The sequence below is a fragment of the Equus asinus genome, chromosome 21, assembly GCF_041296235.1.
Source record: "Equus asinus isolate D_3611 breed Donkey chromosome 21, EquAss-T2T_v2, whole genome shotgun sequence".
NCBI lineage: Eukaryota > Metazoa > Chordata > Mammalia > Perissodactyla > Equidae > Equus > Equus asinus.
In genome coordinates this window covers 88354128-88376386 of record NC_091810.1, presented here as the reverse complement: position 1 = coordinate 88376386, position 22259 = coordinate 88354128, and the positions used below count along the sequence as shown (strand labels likewise).

General features: G+C 42.1%; 1 protein-coding gene across 1 annotated transcript in view; it reads left to right on the top strand.

The window, feature by feature from the left end:
- PCOLCE2 (procollagen C-endopeptidase enhancer 2) overlaps positions 1-20223 on the top strand; it is a 67023-nt gene extending 46800 nt beyond the window's left edge. Inside the window, exons 5-9 of the mRNA XM_014852051.3 lie at positions 1967-2103; positions 9881-10035; positions 14828-14911; positions 17463-17630; positions 19638-20223. Coding sequence (XP_014707537.1) covers positions 1967-2103; positions 9881-10035; positions 14828-14911; positions 17463-17630; positions 19638-19768 — 675 coding nt within the window. The 3' untranslated portion in view covers positions 19769-20223. The remainder of the gene's footprint in view (positions 1-1966; positions 2104-9880; positions 10036-14827; positions 14912-17462; positions 17631-19637) is intronic.
- The last annotated feature ends 2036 nt before the right edge of the window (positions 20224-22259 follow it).

Here is a 22259-nt window from a genome sequence, read left to right as displayed (position 1 = left end):
ATTACATTTCTCAAAGGTTTAAGCCATTTGGTAGTTCTTAAGATTGTATTGGTCATTTTTCTCTCTGTGTCATTTGTAAACATATTAGACTAAATAATTTCAACTTAATTATACTCACAGATTACAATTTAGCATTTTTTTGATTGTTATTTTTGGTTATTTAAATTTAAACTTGGGTTTTATTTTATTATGTGACTTCTGGCTCCAGCTGAGGGAGTTTTTAATCATTGTTTTAGTGTCTGAAATCACCGGAAGCTCTGTCCGTAGGAGAGGAATATAATGGGAAAAATAAGTCCTAAGTAATTCCTGTGTAAGTCTATGGGCATTTTCTTCTATTAAAGATTTACCTCCAATTTTTATCATAACTTTTCCCGTTATCCTCCTGTTTACTTTTTTTTTTTTTGTAAAGAAGACTTGCCCTGAGCTAACATCTGTTGCCGATCTTCCTCTTTTTGCTTGAGGAAGATGTTGCTGAGCTAACATCTGTGCCCATCTTCGTCTATTTTGTATGTGGGATGACGCCACACTGTGGCTTGATGAGCAGTGCTAGGTCCACACCCAGGATCCCAACCTGCAAACCCTGGGCCGCTGAAGCAGAGCGCGCGAATTTAAGCACTATGCCACGGCACTGGCTCCTTTACTTATTTTTTATCTTCTCTCCAAAAGTTTTTGTGACTAATTTCTAAACAGAGGAAGTTCAGCCAATTTTTTAATAACCTGGAAAGCATTTTATTACTAACTGATGAGAAGTTACTGGACTCAGAGGGGAAATATTTTAATATGATTTAAAGCAGTGTTAAGTATGAAAAGCCATTATTCACCCATCACTGGTGCTGACTTTTTAAAAGGTGGATAAATGCGTAGAGATGTGGCAATTATGTTCAAAGCCAGAGTTTACCTTTGTGTCTCTGTGATGCTGTGGCTGTCATCATCTTCACCCAGATTACTGTGTCTGAGTCTTCTTTAGCTAATAACCATGTGCCTGTCCTGACAGGAATTAATCCCCATTATCTTCCGTAAGCAGCAGGGAGGGTTGCCTGCCCACCTGCCACCCAACAAGAGTGGGGACCAGCTGTCTGGGTGCCATGCATCTTTAGGAACCCAGTGAGATTTCCTCTGATTCACATGCTGAAGATACTCTTGAAAAACCTGCTTGCAAGGGGAATGATTGCCTATCACGTCAAAACTTCCTATTCGGACTTATATAATTTAGGCCATTATTATTGGTACTAGTGCAAAAGAATTAAGAAACACTTAAGAAATCTAACACCAATTTTGTGTATCAATGCTTCTGGGCAATCTCTTCAAAAGTCAACCACATCACCAAGTAGGTTGTGCTCCGTAGGCACATTTTTCAAACATACTTCAAGAAGACATCATAGTCAATTCCCACTTCCCTAAACCTCTGATCCTGAAGAATCTGACTTCTTACATGTGGGAATGGCAGTCTCCTTCCCTTGAAAGGAGAACCACTCTATCCACCCATCTCACCCACCCACGTACATATGTACCACACGCCAACACTCATCTTAGGGGACATCTTAGACAATACTTTTTATTTCTATTAGTTTTCCTCTAGAGAAGAATGAAGCTGGGCTAGAGCACCCCTTCCCACGCCATCACACACCCAATTTCAGTCAAAAATGGAGGTTGCTAGGATTACTGAGTTCCTATACTTTCGTAGCTGTAAGTGAACAGAGTTCCTAAGTTTAAGATTCTACCTAGGGTTGATCTGGGGTTGAGATGATCTTTTGGAAGGATTAAAAGTTAAAGCAAGAGAATACCACAATTTTGTTAACTAAAAAAGAAATAGGAAGACAACAAGAAAAGAGTAATTTAAACAGAATGAATATATTTTTTACAAAGGAAAATCATGGTCCCTTACAAATACAGGTAGAGCAAGAATTCTGTTTGAGGTTATTCAGTAATGCTGTTTTGACACTTCTGATTTGTGCTTTCACTAAAGCTTGTCGAGTTAAAGTTTGAGAAGTTTGATGTTGAGCGCGATAACTACTGCCGGTATGATTACGTGGCTGTCTTTAATGGTGGGGAAGCCAATGACGCTCAGAGAATTGGAAAGTATTGTGGTGATAGTCCACCTGCGTAAGTAGCACCTGTTTTATTCCATTAATATTTTAGTGGCTCTAAACTTGTTTCTTATTAAATTGCCCAATTATATTTTATCTTCTGGAAGATTTTACGCTGTTGTTTTGTTCAGAAATCCTTGGGTTCCGTGGCGGTGGGGTCCCGTGCAGCGCCAACACAAGGAGTAGGCAACCCAGAAAGTGAGGCGACCTTAACAAGAGTATAGAGAGGCTTCCACAGTTGAATAAACAAACCAGTAGAGTTGGTGATGGCCCGGGGCAGATACCGAGCCAGACACCTGGGTACATCACTGCCCTGCCAAGGTGAGTTCAAACATCAGAGTGGCATCGGGAAAATTCTAAGAAAAAACCAGGCGGTTGATTATGCGGGATCCAAACAAGGAACACTGGAAGCTTAGGACAAACCCAGATGATTTTACCTGGTTAGAGATCTGTCTGGACCTTGTGGGGCTTTGTGCCTCCTCTCCGCTTTCTTGCTCAAATTTTTGCTGAATGAGCCTTAAAGACATCCTGCATTTTTTTAGCAACATTTATGGAGCTAGGAGCTCTGCCACTTACTAGCTGTGTGACTTTGGGCAAGTTCCTCAACTCCTCTATGCTGTATTTTGGTGCAAGACTTGACTGTGTTTGGTGGAAGATATTTCATACCGTCACATACAATGCCAGGAAGAGCAGCAATTTAAACTAGTACATGTTGCCATCAAAACCACCGTTATGCCAGTTTACCCTTTTCTACTCTGTGGCTTCAACATAATTAGATTATATGCATCTCTTGATTTCCCATGCATTTCTATGATTTCCCATAGACACATCTGAGTTAAAGCAAGGTATTTTTCAGTTTCAATTCATTTATATTTATTAAGTTTGATAATATGAAGAATGTTTTAATACATACAAGTTAGTGATAATTTAAACGTTCTTATGCCCAAATTTGGCTTTACAGATGAATGTGATGGAGAAAGGCCCATTTCTAAGCTCCTTGAGAAGATGTCCCTCTGTATTTTTTTCCTATTGCTGATGTAACAAATTAGCACAAACGGAGTGGTTTGATACAACACATTTACTCTCTTAACGGTTCTAGATGTCAACCGTCTGAAATCAGTTTCACTGGGCCAAAGTCAGGGTGTTGGCAGGTGGCTTCCTTCTGGAAGCTCTGAGAGGAGAGTCCGTTTCTTGCCTTTTTCAGCTTCTAGAGGCTGCTTGCATTTCTTGGCTGTGCTCCCTTCCTCTGTCTTCAAAGCACATTACTCCAGTCGCTGCTTCCGTCATCGTATTGCCTTCTCCTCTCCAATGGTCAGATTTCCCTCTTCTGAGGGCACTTTTGGTTACACTTAGGGCCCACCCAGAAAATGCCAGATACTCTTCCCCCTTCTCCAGATCCTTAACTGAACACGTCTGCAAAGTCCTTTTGATAAAAGGTGCAACTTATGAGGAGGGTGTAATAATTGTAAACTTGTATGTACATCAAAAATATATAAAGCAAAAAATATAAGATCTACAAAGTCCACTATTATGGTAGGAGATTTTTAACACATCTCTTTCAATAATTGGCAGATTAACCATCAGTTTCAGAAAGATGGAAAATTAGGATATGGAAGATTTGAACAACCATTAACAGGCTTGGTATAATGGGTAAATAGAGAACACTACATTCAACAACTGTAGAAAATATTTTTTTTCAAGCAAAAATGGACATAGGAAAAAGAAAAAGACAGAATTGTCAAATAATCATTAAAGAAATTTGATAAGTAGTTTAAAGTCTTCCTATCAAGAGGGGAAAAAAAAAAAACAGGCCCAGATCATTTTTCTCTATGAGTTCTAACAAATATTTGAGGAATAGATCATTCGAACACTACATACGTTCTTCTAGAGAAAAATAGGAATTGTTCCACAACTAATTTTATAAGGCTAGTGTAAACTGACACCGAAACAAGGTAAGGAGAGTGCAAGAAAAGAATATTAAAGACCAATCTGACTTATGAATACGATGAAAAATAAGTCCTAAAAGAAAAAATATTAGCAACGCAAATCTAACAATTTATTAAAATATACTACATGATCAGGAATTCAAGGTCGGATTGAATTTAGAAAATCTGTTACAGTATTCCCCCCTTATCCTCAGGGATACGTTCCAAGACCCCCAATGGATGCCTGAAACTGTGGATAGTACCAAACCCCATGTATACCGTGTTCTTTCCTATACATACAGACCTATGATAAAGTTTAATTCATAAATTAGGCACAGTAAGAGATTAACAACAACTGATAATCAGATAGAACAATTATAACAATAAATTGTAATAAAAGTTACTGTAGATCTTAGCAACCTCAGCCTGCATTATTTTTCTTTCCTTATTAAATTGAGAGCTTTTCCCTTTTCACTTAAAGGAAGCACTTTATACCTTCTCTTTGGCATATCCAAATTGCCAGCATCACTATTCTTGCACTTTGGGGCCATGATAAAGTAAAATAAGGATGACCTGAACACAAACACTGTGATACCAGTTGCTCTGATAATCGAGATGCTACTAAATGACTAACGGGTCATTTATACAGCGTGGACACGCTGGACAAAGGGATGGTTCCTTTCCCAGGTGAGATGGAGCAGGGTAGCACAAGATGTCATCACACTACTCAGATCGGCAAGCAATTTTAAATGTATGAATTGTTTATTTCTGGAATTTTCCATTTAATATTTTTGGACCAGGGTTGGCTGTGGGTAGCTGAAACCATGGAAAGCAAAACCATGGATAAGGGAAGACTACTGTGATTTAATTTTATACACTACCAGATTAAAGTATAACTTGTAGATTCATGGTTTTATTTGTTGGAAACATCAATTTATTCAAGAATATCTTTCCTTAAATAGCTTGAATTAAAAATTTTGTATTTTTTAAAAGATTATTTTAAAAGCAACCAAAAAACTATAAAATACTCAAGAATAAATCTAACAAATCATGTGCAAGGCCTCAAGACAGAAAATTATAAAACCTTACCAAAAGATATTTTAAAAGAACTAAATAAATGGAGGTATATACTATTCTCATGAATGGGAAGGATGAATATCATTTTAAAGTATTGAAATTGGTTTCCCATTATCCTGACAGCCTGATTCTAAAATTCGCGTGGAATTGCAGGGGGGAGGGGGTGGGGCAAAACTAAGACAGTTCTGAAGGAGGAGAACCTGTCAGGAGGATTTGCCTTGTGTGGTGGAGCCATATCAGAAAGCTGCTGTAATGAAGACAGTGTAGCTTTAACGGAGAGACAGACAAATTGGCAAAACGGCAGAGAGGTCAGAAACATGTCCACGTATATCTGCAGATTGAGCACATTGCACAGAACCACAGGTCAGCAGGGAAATGACAGCCCCATTGAAAAATGGAGCAGGACAGTTTTTATTCATGGGGGAAATGAAATTTTATTCATGTCTAATATCACACAAAAATCAATTACAGATGGAATGGGAACTTAAATGAGAATTCTTGCTCATCAAAATACACCTTAAAGAGAGTGAAAAGAGAAGGCACAAAATGGAAACAGATGTAACACATTTGACAAAGATCTAGGTTCCAGAATACATCAAGAAATCCTGGGGCTGGCCCAGTGGTGCAGGAGTTAAGTTTGCACGCTCCGTTTCGGCTGCCTGGGGTTTGCAGGTTTGGATCCTGGGCACAGACCTACACACTGCTCGTCAAGCCATGCTGTGGCAGGCGTCCCACATATAAAGTGGAGGAAGATGGGCATGGATGTTAGCTCAGGGCCAGTCTTCCTCAGCAAAACGAGGAGGATAGGTAGTAGATGTTAGCTCAGGGCTAATCTTCCTCAAAAAAAGAAAAAAAAAAGAAATCTTAAAAATTAATAAGGAAAAGGCAACAACTCAATAGAAAAAGTGGGCAAAAGACATGAAAAGGCATTCCCCGAAGACGAAAGCTACGCAGTGAATAAATCTTTGAAAAGACTGTAAATTGGTACAACCACTTTGGAAATCAGTTTGGGGTTAGCCAGTAAAGTTGAAAGTGAGCATGTATCTTGTGACCTAGCACAGAGCATAACCCTTCCTTCCTGGTGGGCCCACTAAAGACACTTGCCATGTGCACCACAAGGCATATACAAGAACATTCTCAGCAATTTCGTTTGTAATGAGGAAGAAAAGAGTAAACAGCCCACTGTTTATCAACAAGAGAATGTTAAATTGTGTTGTAGTATGCACTATACACAGCGGAAACAGTGGATGAATCTCACAGTTATAATGTTGAGGGTGAAAAAAATAACAGAAAAATACACACCATACCCTTCCATTTATGTGAAGTTTAAAAGCATGCAAACCTAGACAATATATTGTTTAGTGATGCTTATATATTTGTAAATCTATAGATGAAAGAAAGGAAAGGATAAGCACAAAATTCAGGTTTGTGGTTGCCTCCATGAGGGTGGGGGATAGGGAGGTGATGGAGGGGCCTGTGGAGCATCACTCACTTCGGAGGAGTTTGGCTGGAGTAACTTTGCTGCCCACCCACCAACTGATACTTTTACCAGACAAGTCCTTTTCCATAGGCAGAGTATTTCTGAGTGGGGCAGTGCCCAAAATGAGAAAACCTGTTTGGGGAGCTTTTCCCCTGTTAAAAGTATGACTAGAAGGAGGAGTGTTGGGGTTGGTGGGACATCACTTCCTCATCCCTGTCTCTGGTTCAATGCAGGATCAATGCCACTGAAGTCAGCTCAGAAACATTTACTACACCCCAGTATGTGCTAGGGACTACGTTAGGACCTGGAATACAAAGGTAGATAAAAATACAAAGATTAGCAGTGGGAGAGAGGGAGCTAAGGCAGATAGCTAATTGGCCAAGGGATGTCCTGGGTGGGTTTCTGACGAGATCTTTGGCCCAGTTGAGATGAGTGGTAGGGAGGCCAGGGGAGGTTTTTTGGAGGAGACTGTGCCTCTTAAACGGAGTCTTGAAAGAAGAGTTGGAGTTAGTGAGAGGCAGAAGGGAAGACAGACTCATTCCAAGCAGAGGGAACTCCACTGATAAAGATACGCAGGGGAGATCTATGCTGTTCTGGAGCCTACACCTTGAGTTGGGGCCTAGAGAGATGAGCCTGGAGGGTTGAGTCGGGTTCCATGTCCTGCAGAGATGGGAGCCCGCCAAGTGCACTTAGGTAGGGGAGTGAGAGGACCAGTACCTCTAGAACCCCCATCCTAGACAAGATGAGCAGGGAGGTTGGTTAGGAGGCTGCAGCAGTGGTCCAGGGAAAGTTGAGGAGTAGGAAGTGACGAAGGAAATGAAGAGACGAAGAGGAGGATGTGGATCAAGAAATGTTTAGGAGGCAAAACTGGCAGCACATGGTGGTGGATTGGCTGTAGTGATTGAAGAACAGGAAGATTTCGGATGACAAGGCAGAGCCCGCTAACGTAAGACGCCAAACAGGATCCTTGATCCATCCTGGGATTTACCAGTGCGGCCTGGATCCAAGTGAGGCCTCCTGTTGGCTTTCTTGTGATTTGTAACATTAATCTGCAGATGCAACACATGGCGCTCAGTACATTTATGGCTCTGTGATTCTGCACGTTCATGCTGAAGCTCAGTAGCAGCCTAACAAAAATATGTCTTTGTTATTAAAATACTCTTCCTTGAGAAAATTCAATTTCCAATGTAACGTCTCCAAGATTAGTTCGTAGAAGAGGCAGTGAATGATCACTATAATTATAACATCCCGCCTAGAAGGCTGACCCAGTTGCGTCTTAAGGTTTCCTTTGCTGCTTAAAATAAGTGCTTTTTATAATTTTATCATTTAAACAAGAGTAACACATTTTATTTGTAATTGTAGGTGAGAATTGTGTTTAGTGCACGCGGGTTGTATTTGTTTAATGGAATGCGTTTTTCAAAAGCAAGATAGAATATTTGTTAAAGGCTTCATTCTCAAAAGCATAATTTAAATGATGTTGGTCACTTTTGTGACCAGAACTCTACATGTAGGTCATGAAGTTCACTCTTAGGTTTGTCCCATCCCTTGGCTCAGAGAATAATAACCTTCAGGACAGAAAAGATCCTGCAGTGTTTCTAACTGGCTGGGTTAAGTATAGATCTACGCTCCCTTCCACCCACCCCCACTCAAAGGAGGGGAAACGATGCCTTGCCTCATAATTTGCTGTCCCTGGTGCCTAAGAAGTGGCTTGGCTGAAAAGATGCCTCAAAAAAGGAGTTTAGTCAAACCACCAGTTAACTCAATTAAATAACTTGTTTAATTTTTTCCGCACTTCTAAATTAAATAGTTTTTAAATAGAATTAAGCAAACAGCATTTTTTACCATTGTTTAAAATAATAGCAAAAGCATAAATGAAACTGCTATCTTGTATAATATAGTTATCCCCTAAGATTTGAGACCTTTTTTTAAACTTACCTATTTATTTTCATTTTTTTTCAGTTTTTTTGAGATATAATTGACATACAGCACTATATAAGTTTAAGGTGTACAGCATAATGGTTTGACTTACATATATTCTGAAATGATTACCGCAACAAGTTTAGTTAACATTCATCATCTCATATCGATACAATAAAAAGAGAAAGCAAAAAAAAGAGAATAACCCGTTTTTCCTTGTGATGAGAGCTCTTCGGATTTACTCTTTCATACATATCATATCATACAGCAGTGTTAACTATAGTCCTGATGCTGTGCATTCTACATGCATCCCTGGTACTTCTTTATCTTGTAACTGGAAGTTTGTGCCTTTTGACCGACTTCCTCCAATTCCTCCCCCACCCCCCAACCTTGGTAACCACAAATCTGATCTCTGTTTCTATGCGTTTGGTGTTTTGTTGGTTTTTTTTAGATTCCACATATAAGTGAGATCATGCAGTATTTGTAGTGATCCCCTAAGATTTAAGAGAGCTTTTGAGCCTCAGTAATTGTCTCCACCAAATCTTTAGTAATCACACTAACCAGGAAGCCCCTAAAATAGCTTTAAAGTTAGAGTTCTTTGTCGTTCATGACCACCAAAACAGAGTAATCACATTCTCTTTATTCATGGCGTCTTGCTGCAAAGATTATAGACAGAGATGTCTCCATTTCAGGCATGCATAAGAGCAGCCATTAAACAGGAAATGCAAGTCCCATTAAACCCCACATGGCTTTCCTATCCCCAGACAACCAGCCCACTGAGATGGTCCCTTGGGCTATGTCTTCACAGGATGTGGGAATTTGTTCATCGGATTTGTCCATCTGATTCTCCATGGTCAGCATCCCCAGCTCCCCCGGCCAGCTTGAACCCAGAGGCTTAGTTCAAAAAGCTGTGCTGCCAAAGTCAGGCCAAACCCTAAGGTGCTTGTGGAGAACCAGCCGCAGCGTCAGTGTTGACATCGGCCCCAGTGTCTACCACAGTCTCTAGAGTCGCCTGATCCTGGGTTCAGATCCTGGCTCTTCCACATTCTAGCTGTAGGGCTTTGGGCAAATAACTGAACTCTCCGAACTTCATAAAAAGGGGGGATGATGATAACAGGGTTGTTGAGAGGATGGAACTGGCCAGCTTGCATGAAGCCCAGGACCTCGCTGAGCAAACACTCAGGAATTGTCAGCCATTAGCGTTAATATTAAGCAGATTAAGACTTTCACCTTTTCAAGTGTTTTAACTTTTAAGTTTAAACAAATAGTAATTTATTGTCAGAGATTAATGGAAAGCTACAAAATTCCACATTTCAGAGCGGTGCCACTTAAAATTTTAAAAAATATATGTATATATATATATATATTTTAAAAACGTATTCTTCTCCTTTTAGGCCAATTGTGTCTGAGAGAAATGAACTTCTCATTCAGTTTTTGTCAGACTTAAGTTTAACTGCAGATGGATTTATTGCTCACTACCAATTCAGGCCCAAAAAATTGCCCACAACTACAGTACCACCTGTTACCACCACGTTCCCTGTAACTACAGGTAAGTTCCTCGGTTTTGAAGTTTGTACACCAACTTGAGGAGTATAAGAAACATTTTTTGAATTAGAAAAAAAATTAAATAAGAGGAAGATACCGGAAACTAAAATAAAGTTGAATAAGATGAAAATTTATGAAAGAGAATAATATGACTCCACTAATGAAGGCAGAGTATAAGGTGTAACAATGCTTATGAACTAATAACTTTTAAATGTTATCTAAGAAAATTATGACCACTTAAAAATTACTAGGAACCCTATTATAGCCGTAGGTCATCGTAAGCCTAATTTTTCTTTTCTGTCACATAAAATTATGCTTTTCTTTTTATTACATAGAATTGTAGTATTTTAGGTTAAAACTCTAGGTCCTTGATGCCTGCCTGTTTCCCTTCTGCCAGTCTTTGGTTGGGCTTTTTTTGCTTTGCTCCAAAATGTATCATACAAAATATATTATTTTTTCAAATTGGAGTAAATCAAACAAAAATATTCGATGTATTACAAAAGTCGGTTGGGAAACTCTGGTTTGGGGCATGATCGGAGAGGCAGGAGTGGGTCCCTGTCTAGTCTCTACATCCTGTTGGCTCCACGCACGGGACTTTCAGGCCTCAGATCTCAAAGTCCAATTTCAGGGAGGAGAACACAAGTGGGGAGGAGGGATCTAAGGTTAAGGTATGAAACAGGCTGAAGTAAGCCCGGTTTTCTTGCTCTACGTTTTCTGCGTGCACCCAGCATAAGGCTGTGCTGAGTACAGATGCTTCGAGAAGGGCTGACCTTTCCGGGCACTCCACCAGTGTGCCACCTCGTGGCCTGGAGGAGTACTGCCTCGTGTTCCTGCAGTGTTTCTCCAGCTCATCTCAGGGGACCGGGATGTTCTTGTTCTTTCCAGTGAATTGTCGGGCTGCACTCACGGTGCTGATGATTCCCCAGCTTTTATCCCCAGTCCTAAACTTTCTCTGAAATTTCAAACATGGATTTATAATTATCTCCTTGAGTTTTTCAACTGCTCGTTGTTTAAATTAAAATGTGTCAAACTCAACTCGTTTTTGTCACACTATTTTCTGCCTCACACCTGCTTGTCCACCTGTTTCCCTGAGCATGGTCCACAGCATCAGAGCCACACTCTTAGGGTCATCTTTGACTTCCTCTGTCTTACGTCCCCACTGCATGCCCCACCGCCACACACACACAGCAGACCACGTGGTTCTCCCACTTAAATTCATTGTCTACACCTGTGCCGTCCAAAAGGCTAGCCACTATTGAACATTTGACATGTGGCTAGTGATACCGAGGAACTGAATTTTTAATTAAATTGTTTTAAAAGCCTCATGTGGCTAGTGGCTACCATATTGGACAGCACAGGAGCCAAACTCCTTCACGTGGTATGTAAGACCCTTCACACTTTGTCCCCAGCCCCTTTCTAGCTTCATCTTTAGGCCCTACCACCTCTCTCCTTACGCTCTAAGTGTTATGGAGTTCATCCTAAGTGCGGAGGAAGCTGATGGTGGATTTAAGCAGAGTCCAGGATTACATGCACACTTTATGAAGATCAGTCTGGCCACTGGGAAGTGAATGGATTGTAGGGGTCAGGGGGCTCAGCAGGTTCCTGTGGCTGTCCAAGTGAGCTGTGCTCTGATGGAAATACAGAGATAGTCAAGAGGTGTTGACTGTTGCGCAAGCCAGGGACCTTGGAGGATGTTGACAGGCCTTGGTGATTAATTTGACTAGGAGATCAGAGAGTTGTCAAGAACGCCTCCCAGATGCCTGGCTCGCACAACTCAGGGGTAATGTTACTGTTCACTGAAGGTGAGAACTGGGTTTAGGGGTAGATCCGTAAGTCCAGCTGTGACCTTGTTGGGTTTGAGGTGTCTGTGAGACACTCAAGTGGAGACGTCATGTGCACAGTTAGATCTATGGGCCTCCAGACCAAAAGAGAGATTTAAGCAAGAGATTTAAATTTGAGAATCATCAACATATACATGGTTGATACCATGATCTAGAAAGAGATTGCCTAGGGAGAGGTTAGGGCTGGAATTAACTCCCTAGAAACTCTCACTTTTTAAAGAGGAGGGTATACTGACAAAGGAGATTGAAAAGGAACGGCTGAGAAGGAGGGAGGAAAACCGGGAACGTGTGTCATGGAAGCCATGGCGAAGAACGTTTTAAGAAGGGAGTGGTCAGTGGAGCCAGGTATTGATGAGACTTCAGATGAGGGAAGGAGTAAAATGTTTCCATTTGGTTCTGTGACATGGAGGCTCCTAGAGAGGCTGGCAAGAGTTGTGTGAGTGGAGCTGTGCAGGCAGAAGCCAGACAGAGTGGGCTGAGGGGCATGTGGAACAAGGTGGAGAAACTGAGACAGGAAGTTCCAGCAACTCGTTCCATAAGTTTGGCCCTAAAGGAGAGAGAGAAGCCTTGAGAGTCTTGAACATGTTAATGCTAATGGGAAGCAGCCAGCAAGAAGGAGAATGTAATGGCACACAGAAGGAATAAACTGAGGAGGAAATTTCTACAAAGGTGGGAGGGTCTGGCCTCCAGAGGACTCACAGAAGGATAGACCTTAGACCAGAGATGGGTGACCTCCTCTCTCAGGGGAGGAGAGGAAGAGAGGGTACAGATAAAGACAACTGGAAGGTTTGTGGGGGTCTTGAGGACATTTTCTTCTATGATCTGTGATCTCTCAAGAAAATGGGCAAAGTCACCTGCTGAGAATGAGAAGGAGTTAGGAACACTGAGGGGTTAGGAGAACAGGAAAGAATTTGAGAAACAGCTCTGGAAATTGGAGTAAGTTGATCCACCAAACAGCTTGTCGCTTTGATGAAGGTCCATTTGTGTACTCAGCTGTCTGAGTGCAGGCAGAGAAAAAACAGAGGCTCCTACAGGATTCCCACAGGGCTGAAGGACAGAGGGAAGAGGGAGTTTAAGGTATGCTCAAGAAAATGCCTGAAATAGTGGACCACGGAAACTAAGTGGAAGAGCTGAGGAAGTCAAGACAAGCCAGGGTTGATGGATTAGAGGAAATGAGAGAGGTCAAGGTGTTGAACCTCTAGACATAGGGAAAAAAGTAGTCATGAGAATAAATGAACAAATAAGCTTGAAGGAGAGGGGGCTATTCTGGATATAGGATGTCTAAATTTGAGAGATTGGAGGTGAAAGCCTTTAGCAGGTGGACATGTGAACTTGGGACTGAGTGACGAGATGGAGCAGAGGGAAAGTCCCTGGGGAGGCAGAGGCCCCGGCACGGAGAGGGATCATCCACCAGGAGAGTGGACCCACCGAGATGGTCGCGGAGCACATACGGAGGAAGGCTGTGAACCTGGTGCCACGTTGGGGAGTGCAGTGCAGGAGACAGACGACAGTAAGAGGAGGAGGGTCAGGGTGGCCAGCTGACGACTTAAAGGTGAGAGAGCAGAGATCTACCCAAGGGGGAGAAGGAGCCGTTAGGACACCCACCCAGCTTGCAGACTGACCTTCCGGGGCTGACAAGGAGCTGGTTTCCAGGGGTCCACATAAAAGGATGCTCTTTCCTCAAACTGAGACGCACCTTTGCCATTACTTTTTGGCTCAGTTAATTAGGTAAATTTAGTGCCAAAGTGAGGTCCCCAACTTCTGGAACACTGTTCCTTCTAAATGTTTTCTATTCTATTTCTCCTTAAAATATATATATATATTTAAGCTATGGTATGTATTTTTACATTAAATTGTATATGTTTTAATATTGTAATCCACTTCAGATCGTTTTTGGAATTAAGTAGGGATACAAATTAAGAGTAAATAATAAATTCACAGCAGAAGCAGCAGAACATATAAGAAGGGCGATATGACAACTGCAAAATCCTACCCAGCGAGTAGAATTCTGTTACCATTGTTTTGTTTCATTCTTCCCAGCATATTGCCGCATATAAGTGAATAATGAGCAAATATTTTTTAAACAGTTTTAATGATGATAAGGGGGATTACATATTTTCATCTTGTTAACCTAGGGTTTCTCAGCCTAGCACTGTTTACATTTTGGGCTAGATACTTCTTTGTTGTGAGGGGCTGTCCTGTGCATCGCAGGATGGTTAGCAGCACCCCTGGCCTCTGCCCAGCAGATGCCAGGAGAACCCCCTAGTCATGACAACCAAAACTTGCCAAATGTCACCTACAGGGGTGAAATCAACCCTGGTTCAGAACCACTGTGTTTATCTATTTAGTTTTACTTTTACATTTGTCTGCTTCTCAGTTTTTAAGGTACTATAGCCAATGACAGGCTCAAACCCAAATATTTAGTGATTAGTTGCATCTAATTACAGATGCAACACAGGTTACATATGAGCGGTGTTTCTAAAAACTTGTACCACTCACGTTTGGGCAATTGCATGTTTTAAATGTACCAAGAACACTCCCTCCGTCCTCAGGGGGAACACCATAGGATTCCTTTCGTAAAGTGAAGAATTAACCTATATTTTCTGAGTTCACGTTTGCTGTGCTGGATTTTTCTACGCAAGGCACATGGAGGCTATATCTATTTTGGGTTATAGTGCTATTTATATATAAAAGAAGAGAATAGGGCTCCATTTAGGTTATCTTTCATCTCAGGTTTAAAATTCAGCAGAGGATATTGAGTTGCACGGAGGAAATGAGAGCAGCAGCTGGTAGCATGAAGAATTTCTTGTGCTTGCTTTTTAATTATTTCATCGCAGTGACAGATCGGTGGCTCAGGGAAATAACTGGGAACGTTACATTGATGGGTTCAGATCTAAACGTCAGTTATACTGAATTCATTTTCCTGACCCTTATGTCTTTCTCCTTTGCGTTAAGATTTAAAGCCCACTGTGGCCCTGTGTCAACAAAAGTGTAGACGGACGGGGACTCTGGAGAGCAATTATTGTTCAAGTAACTTTGGTAAGAAATAAAACCCAGGCTTTTCTCTTTAACCAGAAACTTGAGACTGCGTGCTTGGCCTCAAAGGAATTGCCGTGAATGTGATCGTGAAAGTTCAGTAACGCTCTTCATTTACCCAAGAAAGTATTTCCCAACAAACTGAGGTGTGCTGACCTGTGTTTTCACAACTGAGAGAAATATGTATTCAGAAAATACACTCTTCACAGAAACTTACTAATTTGACCCCCGCTACATGATACTGCTGCTCTGTGGATTCTGGCTGGCTCAGTGTTCCTGAAAGACCCTGTATACTTTTCTCCTCACATATTTCTCATGTTCTGAGCATTTTTTCACACATCTGTAATTCAACTTAATTAAAAACATATCTGAGCTGGCCTCTCCAGAAGAAATTCAGGTATTTCCTCTGTAGTGTCCTTCCAAAGTGCTAAATTAAAACTTGGAAATCTGAAATCCCTTTGGAAACTCTTATAAATTGGAACTGAGGAGATACTGCCTAATGACTTGGAATTTCTGGGAGTTTTTCCCAAATCAAAAAATTGCACTTTCTGTGAAAACCACTTAAGAGCAAAAGATACCAAATTTAATTACGTTGGTTATTTTTTTTTTTAAAGATTGGCACCTGAGCTAACAACTGTTGCCAATCTTCCTTTTTTTTTTCTTTCTGCTTTTTCTCCCCAAGTCTCCCCAGTACATAGTCGTATATTTTAGTTGTGGGTCCTTCTGGTTGTGCTATGTGGGACGCCACGTCAACATGGCCTGATGAGTGGTGCCATGTCCGCACCCAGGATCCAAACCAGTGAAACCCTGGGCCCCTGTACTGGAGCACGTGAACTTAACCACTCGGCCATGGGGCCGGCCCCTATGTTGGTTATTTTTTAAAGGAACATTTAAGAAAAGTCTTATCCGGAAACAAAAGTTGCTATGACCTAAATAGATTGCCAAACAAAGGGGCTTCCCGAAGAGGCTCTGCTTGCTTTTTCTGCACCTCAAAGTGGTGTGTCCGCAGCCTGGACGAACTGTGCAGTAGTGCAGGCATGAAGGCCCCGCAGAGTCTGGGGCCCACATCTTCCTGCAGTTTGCGTGCTGAAACTCAAACAGCTGGCGTAAACGTGAAAACAAACAGCACCAGCTGTCACTGACACCCCATCCAGTTAGCCTTCTGAAGGGGGTGCTTAGGGAGATCGCCCTCCCCGTCCTCGGGAGCCACTGATGTCCCTTGGCTACAGACCGACGTTTTGCAGTGAGCACTCATCCCCAGGAGTCAAAGTATAAGGTATGATGAGAATTCTGATTTTTTTTTTTGGTGATCGCTTGGCAAGCTGTGCTAGGTCTGTGCCCAGGATGCAAACCTACAAACCCCAGGCCACCGAAGCAGAGCATGCGAACTTAACCACTGTGCCTCTGGGCCAGCCCCGAGAATTCTGATTTTAGGAGCTTTGCACACTACATGAGCAGCGAGTTCTCACTCTATCCTGAAGGGCTTTTATCAGCCAAGTCCAAACCGTGATTTATTCTGTTATGACTCACTCACGTGACAAGATGACCAAATACTATCACTTCTGGCCCATTGGTTCTCTACCAGGGTTGGTAACACTCCTCTAGGGGCAGCTTGTGCTTGTCACAGTAACTGAGGAGTGCTACTGGTTTTTCTGCACAGGGACAGGGCTCATAAAAAAGTCATTCAGGGGGCCAGCCTGGTGGCGTAGTGGTTGAGTTTGTGCACTCTGCTTTGGAGGCTCAGGGTTTCCCGGTTCAGATCCCGGGCGTGGACCTACACACTGCTCATCAAGCCACGCTGTGGTGGCATCCCACATACAGAATAGAGAAAGATTGGCACAGATGTTAGCTCAGGGCCAATCTTCCTTTAAAAAGGAAAAAGTCCTTCAGTGCAAGTCCTGCACCACACATTATTGTCCCCCCAAATTACCAAAAGTACCAGTTTGAGAAACACAGCATCTTTCCTTCTGTGGCTCAGAAGTGAGACTCTTTTCTCTAAGTGTCACAATGGAAAAAAAAAGAGTTACATAATGAAAAGCAACTAATTTTTGCTAGAGGTTTTTTTTTTTTAAAGCAAGAAAATGTTTTAAGTTATACCTCGGTTCCTTACTTTGACTTGTTAAATGAGATAAACAGGGTGGATAAGAAAGAGAATATGAAGGACCCAGAAAAAGATATTTACTGATAGAGAGAGAAAGGGACCCATGGGATGAACCAAAGTTCAAGGAGAGAGGACAGCGAAAGAGAGGGATAAGGGGAGAGACACAGAAAGGTAGATGCTCACCCACACAGACACAAGGACTCAGATCTTCATGGCTCAAACCAGCTCTCCTCGGTATCAACACCAGACAACCTGGGTAACATTACAGCTCCATGGCCCCTTGTTCAACCTGAATTTTGGTGACACATGTACTGAATCAAATGTGATAGCTCTGTTAGGGCCCCTCTCTTTAACATTAAAATGTATCCCATCTGAAACTTAGAAGAATGTAAAATTATTTTCAGTTCTGCTTGCCTTTCCCTTCCATTATCTCAAAAGTGTTTTCTCCTGCAGTGTTGGCTGGCACTGTTATCACAACCATCACTCGAGGTGGGAGTTTGCACGCCACAGTCTCAATCATCAACATCTATAAAGAGGGAAATCTGGCAATTCAGCAGGCTGGCAAGAACATGAGTGCTAAGGTCGTTGTGGTCTGCAAGCAATGTCCTCTCCTCAGAAGAGGTGAGTAAAGAGGAAAACTTTAGTCTTTCTTCTAGGGGAGCTTGGGTACAGAGAAGGGAACAAGAGAACCCCTCTGAGCAAGCCGTGGATCTTTCCATGCCATCGCTGGTGTAGGGAAGGAAATTCAGGGCTTATGTATTGCCCACTTCTGGAATGGAAGGAAGGCCTTTGGAGTCAGGCAGAACTGGGCTCTAACCACAGGTCTTGTCATTTGTGGAAGAAAAAGAGATAGTGGAAATGATGAATGAGTCCAAGAAGCATTTGAAAGTTGGATCACTAGGGAAAAGACATAAAAGGAGCAGTCTGGAGAAAGGGATTTTCAATTATTGCATTTAAGATGCCAATACAGTGTTTAGAGGAAAACATTCCTCTAACATTCAGGAAGCAACAGGAAGTTCAGAGCTGAAGTTCAGAAAATTCTGTATGTTAGAATTAAAGATTTGGGAATCATTTGCAGGTATAGGATCATTAAATCCATAGACAGTAATGAGTTTATTCAGAAAAATTATGGAAAAAGGAAAGTTACACCAGAGCACATGACTTTAAAAAAAAGTTTTTAACTTATAAAAGTAATGTATGTTGCATGGTTTTTAAAAAGTTTAAATAAGTAGAGAAGGATATAAAATAAAAAGTGAGGCCCTTTCCCTTTCTCCAAAGGTACTATGAAAAGTTCCTTCTAGAATGTTCCATGAATGTAAAGCATGCACATGTGCACTTAGACAGATGGGATCATGCTATACATGTTCTACTGCAAGTTTTCGCCCACACGAGGTGTATGTAGACATCTTTCCACAAACAGCTCATATAGATAGATCTCCCTGTTTCTTTGGAATGGGAATAATGCCTAGTATTCCACTGTGTGATATATCTGATTTCTCTAGTCAATCTCAGCTCATGCCTTTCTTCAGTCTTGTTGCAAACCTCTCCCATAAACAAACCAAACCAGACCACACAGACACAGAGAAATACTCACTGCATGAAAGCTTTACTGTAAATTCAGATTGTTCAGAAAAGCCATGAGCTCAGCAGCCTCACGCTGACTCTTCAGAGGGAATGGCAAAGGATCTATAAAAGGTAACATTTCTCGCCAGAACTTCCAGGACAGCAAATAATTCCCGTCTAGGGACTTACTGTACGGTCTCTTAATGAAGCTGGCAGTCCAGGCTTCAGGTGGCAGCCACTGCCCAGCCTACCACACTTTCACAGGCTCAGACCATGATGATGACAGTGTTAGCCCACGAAGGAAGGATTATGCAGAGGAAAAGGAAACATGTATTTCTCTATGACACACAAGGGCAGAGGGAGAATGGAGGAGGTGGTAATACACACCTCTTTATGACATTTTCTGAGGCAATATAAATCTTCAGAGTTGACCCAACATACCTCAGCTTGGGCCCCAGTCTGGGCCCAGCTTAGCCAGACACGCTGATGTATTAAAAAATGGTATAACAGAGATCAGTACCTTTCAGTACCTGTTTTTTCCAAGGGACTATGGGAATAGAAAGAAGTATGTAAGCCAATCATGCCCTCAAGAAACTTACATAGTGTACATGCTTGAGATGTTGAAACAAGTTCAAGACAGCAGCAGAAGAGAGCGGATCATTAGCTGCCAAATGCCTGGGAAGTCCGGAAGCATTATGGGACTGTGAGAGGCCGTCGGAACATGGCGTGTCAGGGAGCACTGGGGGCCCCCGCGGAAGGAGAGCCTTTCACATGAACACTGCGCATGGTTCATGGTAGACAGGAAAAACAGTAGACGTGCAGCAGGGCAGAGCAGGGCACGCCTGGGTCTAACCCTTCCACCCAGTTTCCTAGTGTTCGCAGAGCTGGAATGTATTACTCAGTGGAACTTAGTTTTTTGCTGATGAGAGTCTTAAACCAGATTTTATCCTAGATAGAATAAAAGTATAATTATATTACTTACACTTTGTCTAGAGGTAAATTATAGTCTAAGTTGTTTCAAACCAACACTCAAGAGAGAAAAAAATTTATTTTCTCTTTCTTTAGGTCTAAATTACATTATTATGGGCCAAGTGGGTGAAGATGGGCGAGGCAAAATCATGCCAAACAGCTTTATCATGATGTTCAAGACCAAGAACCAGAAGCTCCTGAATGCCTTGGAAAACAAGCAGTGTTAACAGCGGACCGTGTCCAGTGGAGCTGCGTTCTGTCACTGCCTTTGGGAGATCTATTTTTTTCTCAGTAGGAAAAAACGCATCTTATAAAGTTAAATATTGAGCATTCAGAAAGATTTACTCTTCACATGCTGTAGGTGTGAGACCTCCGCTATCGCTGATGGAAGTTCCGTTCCGGCACCGAGAGGAGCAGACAGCTGATCGAAAACCTGCAGGTTTCGTGCGGCCGTAGGAGACTGAATGTATCAAGCACTGACAGTTTGGAAGCAGTTTATTCATACATCGCTGTAAAAGGGTATTTTAGAAATGGGTTGTGTGAAGATGTGAAAAAGAGATTTTATGCGTGCAATATTTATAGTGATATTTGTTTTACCTTCAAGCATTTGCTCCGACGTGTTATATTCTTCTCTTGCATTTTTTTAAATCAATGCTTAATAAAATATTTTTAAATGACTATATAGCAGACATTAAACTTGTTTTTGTAGAAAGTGGGACAACTGAACGAAGAATAGTCCCTGGTACTTACATACAAGGTTGTCTTTGTAGCAGTTTACACTATGCTAAAAAAGTTAGCAGTTCCCAAATTTCAGGGCCTGGACGGATCCAGTAATGTAAATACACGAATTCTCTGCAGAACCAGAGAATGTTCGAGCTCGAGTGCTATCCCTCGGGGCTCTAGTGCAACCCCCTCGTTTTGTAATAGAAATTGAAGCTCAGGTATATTTGGTGACTTGTCTAGGGCACCCATCTCCCATGAGACAGAGCTGGCACCCCAACTCAGAAGCCCTAATTCCAAACCCAGTGCCCTCACTGGCACTGGAAGAGGCCCTCTCTGCCCCAGAGGAAAGCCCACTTATCCGGATTGCAGAGTTCAGTCCTTGTTTTTCTAGGCTAAATCCTAATAGGTCATTTTACAGGACTTGGAATTAGAGGTGAGCCCGACGCCCGTCTCCTGTTCATCCCCGGGTAACTGGATCAGGCTGAAGCAGCTAGGATGGATTCTGACATTGCCTTTGAAAAGTCTGTTCTCACTCCCTCGAGGAAGAACAGTGACAGGGCTCCCAGCATGTGCACAGGGCTGCTGGGAATGCAGCTGTACTTGCAACGCCTGTGGACACCAGCCCCTGCAGGAGGTTGCCAGCCAGAAGCTTTGGGAGAAGGGACAGCCATCCCTCTCCGAAGAAGGTAGAAAGAACTTTAGAGATGAACAAAGACTTGGGTCACCATGTCTCCCTAGTAGAAGCAACGTTCTAGAAATAAGGGAAAATATTCTGGTGGTGAAAACAATAATTCCCAGCCTTAGAGGTGACCAGACATTCAAAGGGCTGCAAAATGGAAGTTCAAACTTTCTGTTCTGGCAGCAAGTGAGCAGAAGGAAGCAAAGAATGGGGGCTGGCTGGCAGGGTCGGGAGTCATTCCTAGGCTCTCCCTCGAGGATGCCCATCAGCACCAGAGATTTCCCCAGCTGAGGAAGTGGATGAACTAGAGGACACGGGGTTGCCTTCACTGGCCAGCGCCGCTTTTAGCAAGGGCCTCTCAACCAGATGGACTTCACAGAGTGGCTGCGTCCAACCAGGGTGTTACTATGGGATCCTGACTGATTCCAACCTTGTCGAGGCAAGTTAGTTCCTTTCTAGAATGCGTGTTATGGGACCTGGGAGTGATTCCTAAAGAGTTCAGTATTTCTTGCGTTTTACTAGAACTTCTCACTGGCACAGTCTGGGCAGCGTGCCTACACCTCTCAGTGCCTGCATTCCCAGTGGAGAGACTTTCCAGGTTTCTGAGCGGGGGCTTGAGTGACACTCTAGGTAAAAATTGGGAAAAGTAGTCCAAACTATTTGTCCCATTGACATCCTGACACAAGACTTACAACTAGTTAAGGGGTTAATGGTTAATAATAAATAAATTAATTAATAATAATAATAATAATAATAAATAATAAAACATATGGCCCTGGTTTGTCTTTTAATTCAGTTATTCAAAACAGAGAAAAGCTGAGCAGTGAGGCCAGTCTTTCTGGTCCAACAACCATTCCTTAATTTCTTTCTTGTTTATTAAGTCATTTATTTTGACTGAACTTCAGTTTCCTGAGTTATAAATTGAAGGTGTTTGGCTAAATAACTCTGGGCTCCCATACTAGTTTCTCTTTTAGGGATTATTTCTTTTTCAAATTTTATTCTTTTTCAAGAATAATTGAGAAACGTTTGTTTTTGTTTATAGGTTTTTGTCCTTGGGAAATCAAACACACATGGCAAACAAATGGGTGACCATACTAAGACATCACAAAACGTTTCAGAATTATAAACTATTCTGATGTTTCAGAGGGTCCTGCTAGCTTAATTTTCATCCTTTGAATTCAATTCAATTTCTGTAGCAAAAATATAGGAATCTTGGGGCCGGCCCTGTGGTGTAGTGGTTAAGTTCGGTGCACTCCACTTCAGCAGCCCGGGTGCACGGGTTCGAATCCCAGACGTGGACCTACGTCACTCGTCAA